Source organism: Cyrtonyx montezumae, unplaced genomic scaffold, assembly GCF_038088225.1.
Source record: "Cyrtonyx montezumae isolate F1298 unplaced genomic scaffold, pur_monq_1.0 scaffold_7, whole genome shotgun sequence".
Lineage (NCBI taxonomy): Eukaryota > Metazoa > Chordata > Aves > Galliformes > Odontophoridae > Cyrtonyx > Cyrtonyx montezumae.
Window position 1 is genome coordinate 19,055,972 of NW_027072078.1, and position 12,720 is coordinate 19,068,691.

Below are 12,720 nucleotides of genomic sequence, written 5' to 3' on the forward strand. Positions count from 1 at the left end.
ATAAAAGAAGACCTTGCTTTTGTGCTTCTCATTAGTGATGAAATCTGTAGTTCACTTCTGAGCTGAACTGGAACTTCCTGGGAAATTGACTTGTTTGAAGAACAGAAATTTAGTTATGATAAAAAAAAAAAAAAAAAAAAAAGGAAAAGGAAAAAATGTTATTCTGGCTGTTGTCTTGAATATAATCACAGCATCTCTAAGCATGTTGCCAAGCAGAGTCATAGTGTCACTTTCAAGCAACAGAGCAGAAGAAAGGCAAAGCCAAAGGTACCCAGATCTCCTCTGTATTAGCCCAGTACTCTGTCCACTATATGACATTTCTATCAAAGTGTCATGAACATCTGAAATATTCAAAAATGTACTATGTTTTGTATATAAATGCATGTATTCAATTTTTAAGAAGCAGTTTCTGTTTAGTGAAGACATCCTTTCAATTGTGGGGCACGAAATGTCTACATGATTGATTTAAATAGCACATTTACTGAAAGGCAGTGCTCAGGTAAGATCAGAAGCTGGATCTGCATTTATTAGCCATCTGTTGAGCAACAACACCATCAGTACTACCTGCATTTTCTGTACAACTTATAAAAAGGTAAGACAGCATTGTTAACACTATTAGCTGATCAGATAGGTGAAGGGGCTGAACCACGTTTACATCAAGTGTTGGTAATCAGTGGCCTTAAAAGACATAAATGTCAACTGAAATGACTCACTAGCAGCAATTATGTAAAATAGTAAAACTTCACACATTTAAAAGTTTCTTCTCTCAGTGGTATACAGCTGATTAAAAAAAAAAGGGATTAAAAAAAATCAGAAAGCTTTACTGACTGTTTCTTTATTATTTTTTAAAGGATGTTTTACTGGGTTTGAGTTGAATTGAAGCCCTTAGGAAAAAAATACTGCAATTTTGCCAGAAACTTACTGGTTTTGTTTTCAACATCTATTAAAGCTTTATTCATAAACTTCAACAACGTGTTTTTCCAAGAGAGGCAAAGTTTACATTAGGAGCAAAAAAGGCATTCAGTTTTATGTGCTGTTCCATTGATTTTTCTCTGTGAAAATTCGATTTTAACAGAGGGGGAATTGCTTTTGTTATTATGTATTTTTCTGACCGACCTAATGTAATCATAAATTATCTGCCAGTTTATTATCTGACTTCTTTTTGAGTGCTTATCGGTATCAAAATATGTTAGGAGAAAAAGCTGATACAGCTATCAGGAAACGTTTCCAAAAATGATAAGCCATATCTATACTGAAGTAAATACTGCCATTTATCATCTACCAATATAATACTTTTAGTACATAGAAATAAGTTTGCCCAAAATGATATGACCAATATTAACACACTAAGTGGGAAGTAGGATGCATCAGATGTACATATATTAGCCCAGAATGTAAGACTAAAACATTCTTCAGCCTGTGATTTAAGTTTATTTTTGTTTCTATGAAGATGATTACTTTGGTCTTCTAACTTAAACATGAAAAAGTCTGAGCAGGGAGTATGAATCTTGACTGAGCTGATTTCTACAACTCTGGAGTTCAGTTAAACTAGAGTACCTTGTTCTGGGGAGGGCTGTGGCATTAGCTACTTTTAAGCAACGGCCAATACCATAGCAAGCATTCCTTGGCCCAGTCACGACTGCTTTTCTCCTGTCTGTAAGCTCCTCGTTACCTTGTGCTGTACACTTCAGAGAACATAACATAGCTGTATTCACCCTGTGCCCCTATGGCACAAGCTTAGGGCATATATATCTATGTACTCAGAAATGTATAGATGCTAATATTGAGGAGTTCTGGGCTCTGACACCAGTGCCAAGAGAAATACAAAGTAACTAGCTATTGTCTCAGTGTTTTAAAGCTAAATTTTATAAAGTTAATTGCTTACTGTGCTTGCTACTGTTATTAAAGGTATTTTTTTGTTGTTGTTTGAAAGTATAGGGCCCAAGAAAATAATCTCTTATTGCTGAGGAAGGGGGTGAATAATGAAACAAAAATATTTCATTTACCTTTCCCCTGAGAGTAATACCCTGGTAAGGTGTGCATGATGCTTCAGTAGCCAACACAGACTAAAATGCTGCTACTGACTCACAATTGTTCTCCCAGCTCAGGAAGGGATTTGTGCTTTTGGTGCTGGTGTTGTAAGATTGCCTTGATTTAAGCTTGCTGTTCACGCAAGATCCCTGTGTACAGAGACTTGTTACATTTGCTGTAGAATATCTGGACAGAATCTTATTTTTACATGCAGAACGTTTTACGAACTAAGGTGTTTCTCTTTGAAGACAGGTATTTGCTATGTGGAAGTGGAGAACACATGCATCTACCTGGCTCCTCAGCCTGCACAGAAAGAGACTAGAGCATTCATTCAGTGACAAAGAGCAGCAGGGCAAGGGCCTAAGGAACTGCTGTGGCAGTTAATCAACATGACCGCACTTTTCCAGGACACAAGAGTATGCTGTGAGTATGGATTCTGGTCCCAAGACAACCAGGACTTTCTGATACAATTTGTGACAGATAAAACAATGCATAGGACTTGTGGAAACAAATAAATAAAAAAACCTTTCCAATTTCTACATCAAGTAAAAAAATATTTTGCTAATTTAGCACAGAAAATCAGAAACTGCTTATCTATCTCAGCAAACTAGATGCCCAGATCTCACTAAAATAATTAAGTTTATTTTTTTAAAAAAGCATGTTTTAAAGCTGGGTGTTTTTTTTTCTACTGGAGTACTGTATGTGATGTTGTAAAGAGCTCTAACCAGAAGAACCACTGTCACAGAGCAAAAATTAACTTACACTCTGTTTACGTGCATACAGCTAACCATTGGGATTTAACAGATGAAAAATAAGATGCTGATTCTTATTTTGGCAAACAAAAGAGGTTTTCACTGCCACTATACATGACATATGATAATATTTCATTATTAGAACAAAATTAAAATAGCTTCTGAAATCAGAGTAAGCCTGTAGAGAATTATCAGTGTACAGAAAAGCAGGCTAGTACACTTCCTTAAGAAGGCAATGTCTGCTCATAAACTAAAGGCTGTAATACAGCAGGCATTTTATTTTCCATTTAATTTTGAAATAAATGGAGTACAAAGTAACGGATATCCATACGGTGAGTGTGCTATTCTGCTTGCAGACTTGAGCAGATTTAAAATCTCTGAAGCTGTGTTTTGTCATTGATTATACTTGTTTTTAATTAGATCAAGTGACTCGAGTGACAGTTTGCAGTCCACAAAAACCTTTGTATTTCATAAAAAACTGGTAAACAGGAAAATCTAGACACTTCCACATTGGGTTCTGTGCATCATTTAAACTGTGATCAACAAGATTCATTTGTTTGATGTCATTGTTTTTTGTTTCTTTGTTTGTTTTTAGTATTGACTGACTGACTTATTCATACACTGGCTTGGGAAAACATCCAAGTTTTGCTACAATGGATTTTAAGAGCTTACATACACCTCAGAGTCTGGAGCCATGGTATTTCTCCAAAATAGTTCACAGTTCGTATAACTGAAACACTACTGCAAAATAGCACTAAAGTGCGTAAGTATCTGAATGTTTGTTGGCCTAAAAGGTGCTGTGCAAACTTAAGTTACTGCTTTGCCACATTATATACGAGATCTTCTTTCTTTGGGAAGGGGTGCTACTTCTGGAAATACCACCAATTTTAATTTTGATGGAGGATTGTCTACCTTTCACCTTTCTAAAAATAAAATGTAGTGCCCCCTTTCTTGCTCTTCTGTTGGTAAAGAACAGTAAAAAGAGAAAATAGTACTCTAAAAATGCATTTTAAGTGAGTTAATTTATCCGAAATGGTATTTATTTAAAAAATACATGGTACTCTAGATGAAAATCGGTCATGCTCTTTCTTACTAGCTATTGATCTTCTGTTCAAATGAACATGCTGTTCATTTTTATCAAAACATGAATACTAAACTACCATAAATAAAATACATACAGTACAGAACAATTAAAACTTTTTTGTACAGTAATTACTTTTACATTAAAGTTACCTTTTTTTTTCAGGTACGTTGAAAATTAGGACTTTAAACATGATTATTTCAAACTATCGTTTTTAACAATCTTGCACAGGCCCGACAATCAAGAACACGAAGCTTTGATTCAGATAGCTTGGCAGGTTCCACATACTTGACAGGTAGGCTACTTTGAAATATGTTAGGTGCGTTCTTTTTACTTACGTGTTTTACTTTTAGCAACAGACAGTCTGACGTTGGTTTGATTTTTTTTTACTCTGTACATGAAGTGATCCTGTGCGGTGCCACTGGCAATGTAGCTCGAAAGTTGTGTCTGGAACATTGACTATAGCCCAAGTGTTGTCTACCTCTTAAAAAAAAGAAAAAAGTAAGGTTCTAGGAAATCCAATTGAGTGCATCTTATTACAGGAAGTCAGTCTTAGAATAATTTTAATATTAAACAGGTACTGTTTCTACCACTGGTGATTTGATGCACTCTTCGTGCAGTCTACTCTTTTCTGAGAGGACTAGTGTATTCTCAGCAGGGTGCTCTTGTATGCAACTCTCGCCATTCAAAGCTGAAACAAATCCATCTTGAGAAGGACCTTTCAAGAATGAGTGAAATTCCACTTGAGGGTGACTTGGCCTATGCTCAGTGTATAAACTGTTACATGGAGCACTGCTATCACCTTCAGAAGATGAGCAGCAAACAATCACAGAGGGGTTTGCAGAAGGGTAATGAGGGCTGCTAAAAGTTTCTTCTGATTGCCGAGTGTAGTTGACAAACTGTTCTGAAGTCATGCTGTAAGGCACCAGAGAAAGACTACCGTTCTTGACAGCATCCCTTTCTGAGTAAGTCTCAGCGATCTGGTTAGCAGTGCCAGCAACATGGTTCTCTATTTGGTAATACAGATTTGAAGAGTTAGTATAGTATGAGGCATTTTTAGAGTGGTTTTCATGCACAGCAGTTCCATCAGAGTAGCAAAGGACAGAAGGAAGAGGCACCATGTCAGCATGGGAGCCCATACTTTCTACAAAGTCATCTGCTTTTTCTTCCTCATCATCTTCCTCATCTTCCTCTTCCTCTTCATCATCATCTGATTCACTAGGGGCTAAACTCTGAGTGCTAGAATCTGTAACTCCACTACAAAAGCTACTCCCATCTTCCTCTTCCTCCTCTTCCCCAGGGCAGTCCAAGTCCTCAGCTGACTGAGAATGCATAACTGCAGCCTGAGGTTCAGTTTCAATCTCAAAATTTTCTGCAATTGAATATTCAACAGGATGGGGTCCCGGACTCATAGAACTAGTGTGTGCACTTATCTCACTGTGGCAGCCATTTAGTGATGGAACTTGCTGTTCTCTATTTTTCTCCAATTCAAGTTTCATAATCGTGTGCAAAAAGTGAGTCCGTACACGGATAGGATTAAATTCAATTCTACCTGCTGTATTGCTACACCCTTCTTTAGTGCAACCACATGGAAAAGACATACGGTCCACCTTTTAAGAAAGAGAATACAGATTAACAATACATAGCACAAACCTGGTCATACGACAGCCTAAAGATACACAGAAGTGACGTGGGATCCACCTGAGAAGTACTTGTAAGAATAATCCGTGTCCAATAAATATCTGTATGTCTAATCCATCTTAAGTAAGTATATAAAAAGCATGACTGAATTCACAAATCAAGTAGTTCTATTAACTAGCTTAAGGTCTTGGATTTTTATCTACACTATAATGCCTAAACATCAAATGTGATGCAGAAGAGAGCCATGTGAAACAATCTAGTACATCTTCCCCAGATGTGAAGATGAAAACAGGAGAAGCAAAGGGAATATATTACTTAGAAAAGCAAAGAAAATTTAGCTGGGATTTAAGAAATGATGAAAAAAAAATGCATTTAGAAAGAAGTGAGCTCAGCTGCATAACAGCTACTCATGGTAATTATCAGGAACATCTTTTAGGGAATTCCTATTTTTGGACATTTACAGCTATACGTACAGTGTGCGATACCATTAAATCTGCAGAGAGAAAAAACTACCAGCTACGTTTTGTTGCCTACATGCAGTTTTTCATGCTTGCATGGTAAGTATCATGCATGTTAAGGAGAGGACAGTACTGCAGTTTGATGTATTACTTCTTAGTGAGTTTGGACTATAATTCACATTTGGACAGTATGTGAATTGTCTCTAAAACAAAAGCTACATACCCTTGTGAAATCTGCAGGCTACTGATTCTTCTGTTTCCATTTGCATGTTTAGATAAAGGCCAAAGGGGAACATGAGGAGGAAAATATTTATGTATGAACCAAAAAAAAAACCCAAAAAAACTGAACAATGTATGTGCCTAAACCAATAATAAAATAAATACAGGTGTTTAAGAGGATAATTTATAGTGCATACTGCATACTCTTAAATCTGAGCCTTAAACTACTTTAAGATCCACAAATGTTATTTTTTAATAATTCACTTAATAATCTTTAGGTACTTACCACCTTAATAGAAAGTACATGCACGCTCAACCCCTACACCCCTTCCCCTGCTAGTTAACCAATGACAATAATGTAGACATTTACCTGACACTTTATGCCTGCAAGACTGCAAGTGCAAGTTTCTGGATCACAAAACACACGGCAGTCACAGCCACAGTCCTCTCTGGACAGCCGGATGGCCCGCAGCTCATGTTTTTCTTCCACGTCAATCTTCTTCACTCCAGAAGCTCGTAGCAGTGCCCTTCGCTTTTTTGTTGGCAGAGGTTGTAAAAAGAAATACTCATCTACTTCAGTGTTGTCCAAATCAATATCATCGTCAGAAATGTCATCCAGTGTCAAGGTATTAGCCTCCTCAGATTCCACCGTACCGTTCTTTGTCATCTGTTACACAGAACAATTAACAAAGTGCTTATACATGACAACTCTATGTAACTATAGTTTCTATGTTTAAATATATAAATGTGTAATAAGTTATGAATGGGGAAAGCTGTTATGTAAAGAAACAAAACAACTGCACCATCTAGCACCCCAACAAAGCAGTCCAGAATCTTACCTATGCCCCGCCTGCTGTTTTTATTATGTTCTCAGCTGTGTTATCATTTTTAATTTCCCATTTATATTTCTAAGTCTTTTGGATTCTAACTGTCATTTTATAGCATAATGGAATTACTCAATGGTGTACTCCTACTGACGACCTACTTTTTTTCTAATCGGAGTTTTGTGTTTATAGTAACTGCTTAAGACAATCACAGAAGAAACCACTAATTTATTTCCTACTTGTACCATCAGGTTAAAAGTGATACTCATCTCCTCAGATGGGAGGAGCCTCAGTATTCTGACTGCAGTGCTCACACAGAGTGTACGTAAGGTCTTCATGTTACAAAAGGAAAATCTCTTCTTAGATCAATAATCATCATAGCAATTCAGCACTATATTTATTTATTGCAGGAGTGTTCTACCTTTATAGGTGTTACCGTTTCTTTGTAGTGTATTCTTGCTCTTTTTCCATAAGTGCAACCTTCAGAACGTAGTGCCTTCATTTTAGTTCACGTTCAACTAGTTTTACATGAATCTACATTCATCCCTTCATCTGAAATGCAGGCATGTTGAAAATGTCCTCTCAAACTATCTATCTATCTTTATGATGTATTCTCACTGTATTTCCCATTACTCACCTTGCTTTACAGTGGCCAGGCACCCTATATGAGGTACTCCAACATCTTAGTTCAGCAAGGTAGGATAAACAACATTAGAAGTCTTTTTCTTTGTTATTTACAGTGAGAGACAGGTAAATCTGAAGGCAGCAGGTGGGAATTTCCCACAGTATGTGCAGCTCAGGCTGAACATCATATCCAGATGGCAGCCTGCATCATGTTCATTCTTCATTTTGTTACCTAGATACAACTAAATATCATGTAGTTATGTTGCTTTGGTCTTTTTCCATTTAATATAAAAATGGCTTACCTAATAAGACTTCTAAATTCTCCAGTTTTAATTATACACGCTTCAAACCAGTCCTTAAGCAGATCACTGTTTGTCTGTCATAATTTAAATTTGAAACTAGGAAAAGGGAAGAATTCTAATTCCTGCAATGGTAATTATTTTTGTCATGAATACTGGCTCTGACTGATGAGGTAAATACTTCAGAAGGGGCACCTACAGAACCATGCCCAGCCCGCTGCATATTTCTCCTCCTCCTGCTAAGCTCAACTGCTTTGCTAAGTAGCAATGAAGCATTAAGGAGTGAATTCCGGTCCGGGGCTGTATGCATCCTGCAGACTACAGTCACATGCGTAGGCATCAAGCGAGATTAGACAGCAATTTGTAATTTCAAAGCGCTTCAGCTCCTTTTCACTCCTTTGCTGGATGACTCCCTTGTATTCTCTGATGTTTTCTCCATTTTGTCACGCAAAGAACAAATGAATTATTGAAACCAAAAGCTTTGAACATGTCTCAAACAATCAACTGGTTAACTACAGAGAGAAGATTATCAAAAACCATCAAATAATATATTTTTCAATTCAAAGCCTCAGGACAGCATTATGATTTCTTAGTGTCGCAGTATGACACATCAGAGTTAAAGCTGATATGCAGATGGGCAACGTTTTTCTCATAAAGCTGAAGGTTAATTCATAACACCAGGATACAGCACATGCTGATGAACACGTCATGAGTTTGCAAGAAAAGCACTTCACCTTCGTAAAAGGTGACAAATTCAGGTTAGATACCTTTGCCTGCCCTACCTGAAAGTTATTCCTTACAATTTCACACAAAAGAAACCAATACAGAAGATGTATTTTTAGTGTGCACTCTAGAAAAAAACAAACAATTTTGTATAATACCTGTACTGGCTTCCACTTGTATTGTCCAGCTACATGAATCGAGTAAGCTGAAGATTTCTGCAAGCTTCTAGACAGGACTGGAAAATTGAAAACTGAACATTCTGCCTTAATACTAAAACTAATTTACCAATTTTTGATTGTTCCATAATCAATTTGCACGAATTCAGTTAAGTCACATATGTCTAATGCAGTTAGTGAGTGTACTGCAAGTTTCTCTTCTTGGAAATTGTTGAACATATATGCTTCCACATGCAGCACCACAATCACATGTAGGTTTCATAAGACGACATAGCTTATAGAAATGTGCAGACCAGCAGAGATCTGTCCTAGTGGCTCCCTAACATTTTACCTTTCAGGCATGTTCCCTAACATAAAAAGAACACAAAAGAAGATGGAAAAAGAGCTAGAATGTTATTTACAGAGACAAGCCCACATCCTTTTCTATTTGCATTTGCCTTGTTTTTAGAATAAGTAAAATCTGTGCTGATTTATCTATTGGTCTGCAGACTCGGGAGCCTTAACGTCACTCAGGGTGATGCAAATCATTTTAATATCTTGTCCTGAAGAGAATTTACGAATAAGCAATGAGTACTGAACTAACCTGTTGTGTTTACTCATAACATTTCTGCAAATGAAAACATATTTAAGTAAAGCCTACCTTGTACCTTTCATCTTGACAAGATGGCTTTTATGCCCAGATTGCCATTACAATTTTCACACTCTGCTGCTAACAGTGTTTATGCCACTGTCAGCACTGCTTACACCGAAGTGCTGCTGTTACATGACTACAGTGACTCCAAGATGACTATAAAGTCTTTATCATCAGCTTTTAATTAACAGAGGTTTCTTACTTGGCTCCTCACTTGGCAAGTAAAAATAATAAATACTGCCCAATGTTGCAAAGACTCAATTCCAAAATATTCATATTTCCTTTTTTCTTCCTTTCTTTCAACGAGTCGTACAAGAGAGAAAGTGCTCTACCTTGCATATTTCAATCCAATGGAAAAAATCAATCAGAGAAGCTGAAACTTGAAACCATAACAAAGCACAGAAAACACTACTTTCTCTTTGCACGATCATTTTCAGTCTTGCAATCAATCTGATCAATCAGAACAAACTTTCTTCAATTTCTCATTTTTATTTTTCTGTGCAGATGTGCAGTACTTTAGATCCAGCCACTGACTGATCATTCGATTGCTGACATGTTCACCTTAATAACCTACAGCCTTTCCTTTCTGCTTTCATTTAGAAATCAAGTGAATAGCCAAACAGCTCTTCCTGGAAGTCTGCCAAGCCTCAGAATCACAGCTTAATTCCTACTTGATGCTCTGAAGATCCTGTGATGTTTACAGGTATAATCTCTAAATAGCAATAAATGATTAACTCCAGCCTGTTGCTTCCAGCCTTTTAAAACGTCTTTCTCTTATTTGCCTCTGTCCTGACTTGTGTTAGGTTGGTGGGGTTTTTTTGTTTGTCTTTTGCTTTTTTTTCCACCAAACAATTCAAATGTTATCAGTTATTTAAGAATCGTTTGGCCATTCAAATAAGAAAAAAAATAGGAGAGTGAAAAAAAAAATTGTAGCAGCAAGGGTCATGTGCACTTCTTCAGGTATTCAGACAGACAGAGGTCACAAACACCATTCATCCTTTGCACGTATAAAGCAGTACCTGACAAAGCACTACAGTATCACACAATAAAAAGTAGGAACTGTGGAGCACAGAAGTTCAGCCACAGCTCTCAATATTGTTCACTTACTTAAAATTACAGAATTTATCTGAAAACAAACCCAAAATACAGGTAGCATATGCCATCACATTGAAGTTTTTCATTCACTAAACAAAATAACAAAAACTGAGATTTTGCTATCACTTTGAAAGAAGCAGAAGGGAAACTTCAAAAATGCAATCCCCTTCTCTTCTCAAATGCAGCTTCCTTCCTCCAAGTTAAAAAGTTGTTAAAGAGTTAAAAAGACAGCTTCAAAACCATAGTCAAGCTGAACTGACAGAGCAAGTTAATTTGTCTGATGTTTATTTCTTAACAGACAACTTTTGGTGAAATACTAAAGATGCATGATTGTATAAATTGATACATAAAAAACATTTTCTATATTTTCCATAAAATTTGCCAAATTTAGTAAGATAGGCAAAGAAAATAAGGTGTTTTGCTTTCTGTACTTAAGATGTTGTAATTCCTTGGACTGAACAGGACACTCTGCCAGGGCTCTGAGGCAGTTCCAGACCCTAATTTCAGACTAAGTTCCAGTCTCTCTCTGCCTTCATCATCTTCTTTATAGAAAACAAAGTACATAAAGAACCACATCCTTCTAAAGCACTTTGAGGTACACACTGACAAAAACTACATCAGCAATTCATAATGTCAAAAAAAAATGTATGTATCTTCAGCAAAATAAAATGATGAAATACAAAATGCAATTACTTTCACTGAAATTAGACTTGAAAGCAAGAAGGAGGTTGTTTAAAAGATGCACACTGGGCCCATATAACTGCTCTTGAAAATACATAAGGCAAGGCTCAAAGTTAACGAGTTTTACCTTTAATTTCAGGGAATTGAGTTTTTCTTCTCTGAGGTGCTCTCGTAGCATCTCCCGGTGAAGCCTCTCCTGCTCCATCGCAAACTCTCCCAGCGTGTACTGGCGCACACTGTTGTGGCGAGTGGACATTCCCAGCGTGCTTCCCCCTTGGCTGGGGACACTGGTGAAGCCTTGCCTTCTTGTGAAGTAATACACAGTAACGCAGTTAAAATGGACATTTTTTGTTCTCTTCCGCTTCTCTCTCTTCAGAATCGAAGAAGCTGAACAGATACAGATTACGTTAACGATTACCTGTATGATAACTTGCAATCAGACAGCAAAGCTGTCATCTGAGTAGTTCCATTTACTTTAACATGTACATGCTGTGCACACACTGCCATTCAGAGAAGTGCAGTCTAAACGAGGCGATAAGATTTGAGAAAATTACCATGTATGCAAAGCCCTTTTTACAAACAAATCCCAGAAAAATGAATTTCTTATACACTGCCACCTCAAAGAGACTGATCTACCAATGGGCACTTCCTCAAACCCCAGCACAACACACAGACACCACGTATGACAGGAGTCAGGAGAACCACAGCCCCAATTCTCTCTCGAACCTGTAGGCATCACTGGAATGCAGAGCTCCAGCACAGATTTGCTAGCCCATCTTTAAAGTGCTCGATCACATCTGCAAAAAAGACTTCTATCTTTTATACTTTAACATGTGTGAAATTAGTGTTGGATAAACTACAAAGGCAGTATGCTTAGTGTTTCAGACTCTCAGAAATTTCTACTATCATAAAAGCAGGTCTTTTCTAAAAGAAAAGCACAGAATGGATCTGCGTGATCTTTACGGTCCCTTCCAGGGGCTGCCACCCCTGAGCAGGCTGCACAGGGCCCCACCCAGGCTAGGCAACCAGGTCAGTGCCTCATCACCCTCTGAGTAAAGAATTTTCCCCTAGTCTAACCTATATCTCCCTTCTTTACGGTTAAAACTGTTCTCCCTTGGTCCTACTGCTAAAACTACTTTCTGATTCCTCTCACACTTGCTCAGTTTTCATTATACAAACATGCAGTTTCATAGGAAAAGGATTTATTTAAAAATAAATGCCAAATTTTAATGACACTTTCAACTCCTTGCAGTAATTACTGATCTGTCGCTTCCCACTGGTAACAGTGGCGAGTTTTTAGAGCAAAGTAAGAGATACAAACAGTACAGACCCTCCTTGATTTTTAGGACAAACCAGCAGTCCGATTCATTTGATTTACTGAAAATGCCAATAGGGTGTCAAGAAAGTAGGTAAGCTATTGCTCTGCAGTTTAGAGGCAACAACTGGATAGGCGTGAATGAGCAACTGAATTGCCAGATCTCAAGC

The 12,720-nt window shown here is 37.3% G+C and overlaps 1 protein-coding gene and 1 long non-coding RNA gene across 2 annotated transcripts in view; one reads left to right on the forward strand and one right to left on the reverse strand.

Annotated features, from left to right (window-relative positions):
- Positions 1-3,385: 3,385 nt before the first annotated feature.
- Positions 3,386-7,702, forward strand: LOC136057650 (uncharacterized). Its single transcript, XR_010623053.1, has 4 exons — positions 3,386-3,546; positions 4,030-4,159; positions 6,574-6,808; positions 7,656-7,702. It is a non-coding gene; the product is annotated as an uncharacterized LOC136057650 (long non-coding RNA).
- CSRNP3 (cysteine and serine rich nuclear protein 3) overlaps positions 4,152-12,720 on the reverse strand; it is a 29,857-nt gene continuing 21,288 nt past the window's right edge. The window contains exons 3-5 of the mRNA XM_065750445.1: positions 11,363-11,622; positions 6,553-6,849; positions 4,152-5,474 (exon numbers count right to left, since the gene is read on the reverse strand). Coding sequence (XP_065606517.1) covers positions 4,434-5,474; positions 6,553-6,849; positions 11,363-11,622 — 1,598 coding nt within the window. The 3' untranslated portion in view covers positions 4,152-4,433. The remainder of the gene's footprint in view (positions 5,475-6,552; positions 6,850-11,362; positions 11,623-12,720) is intronic.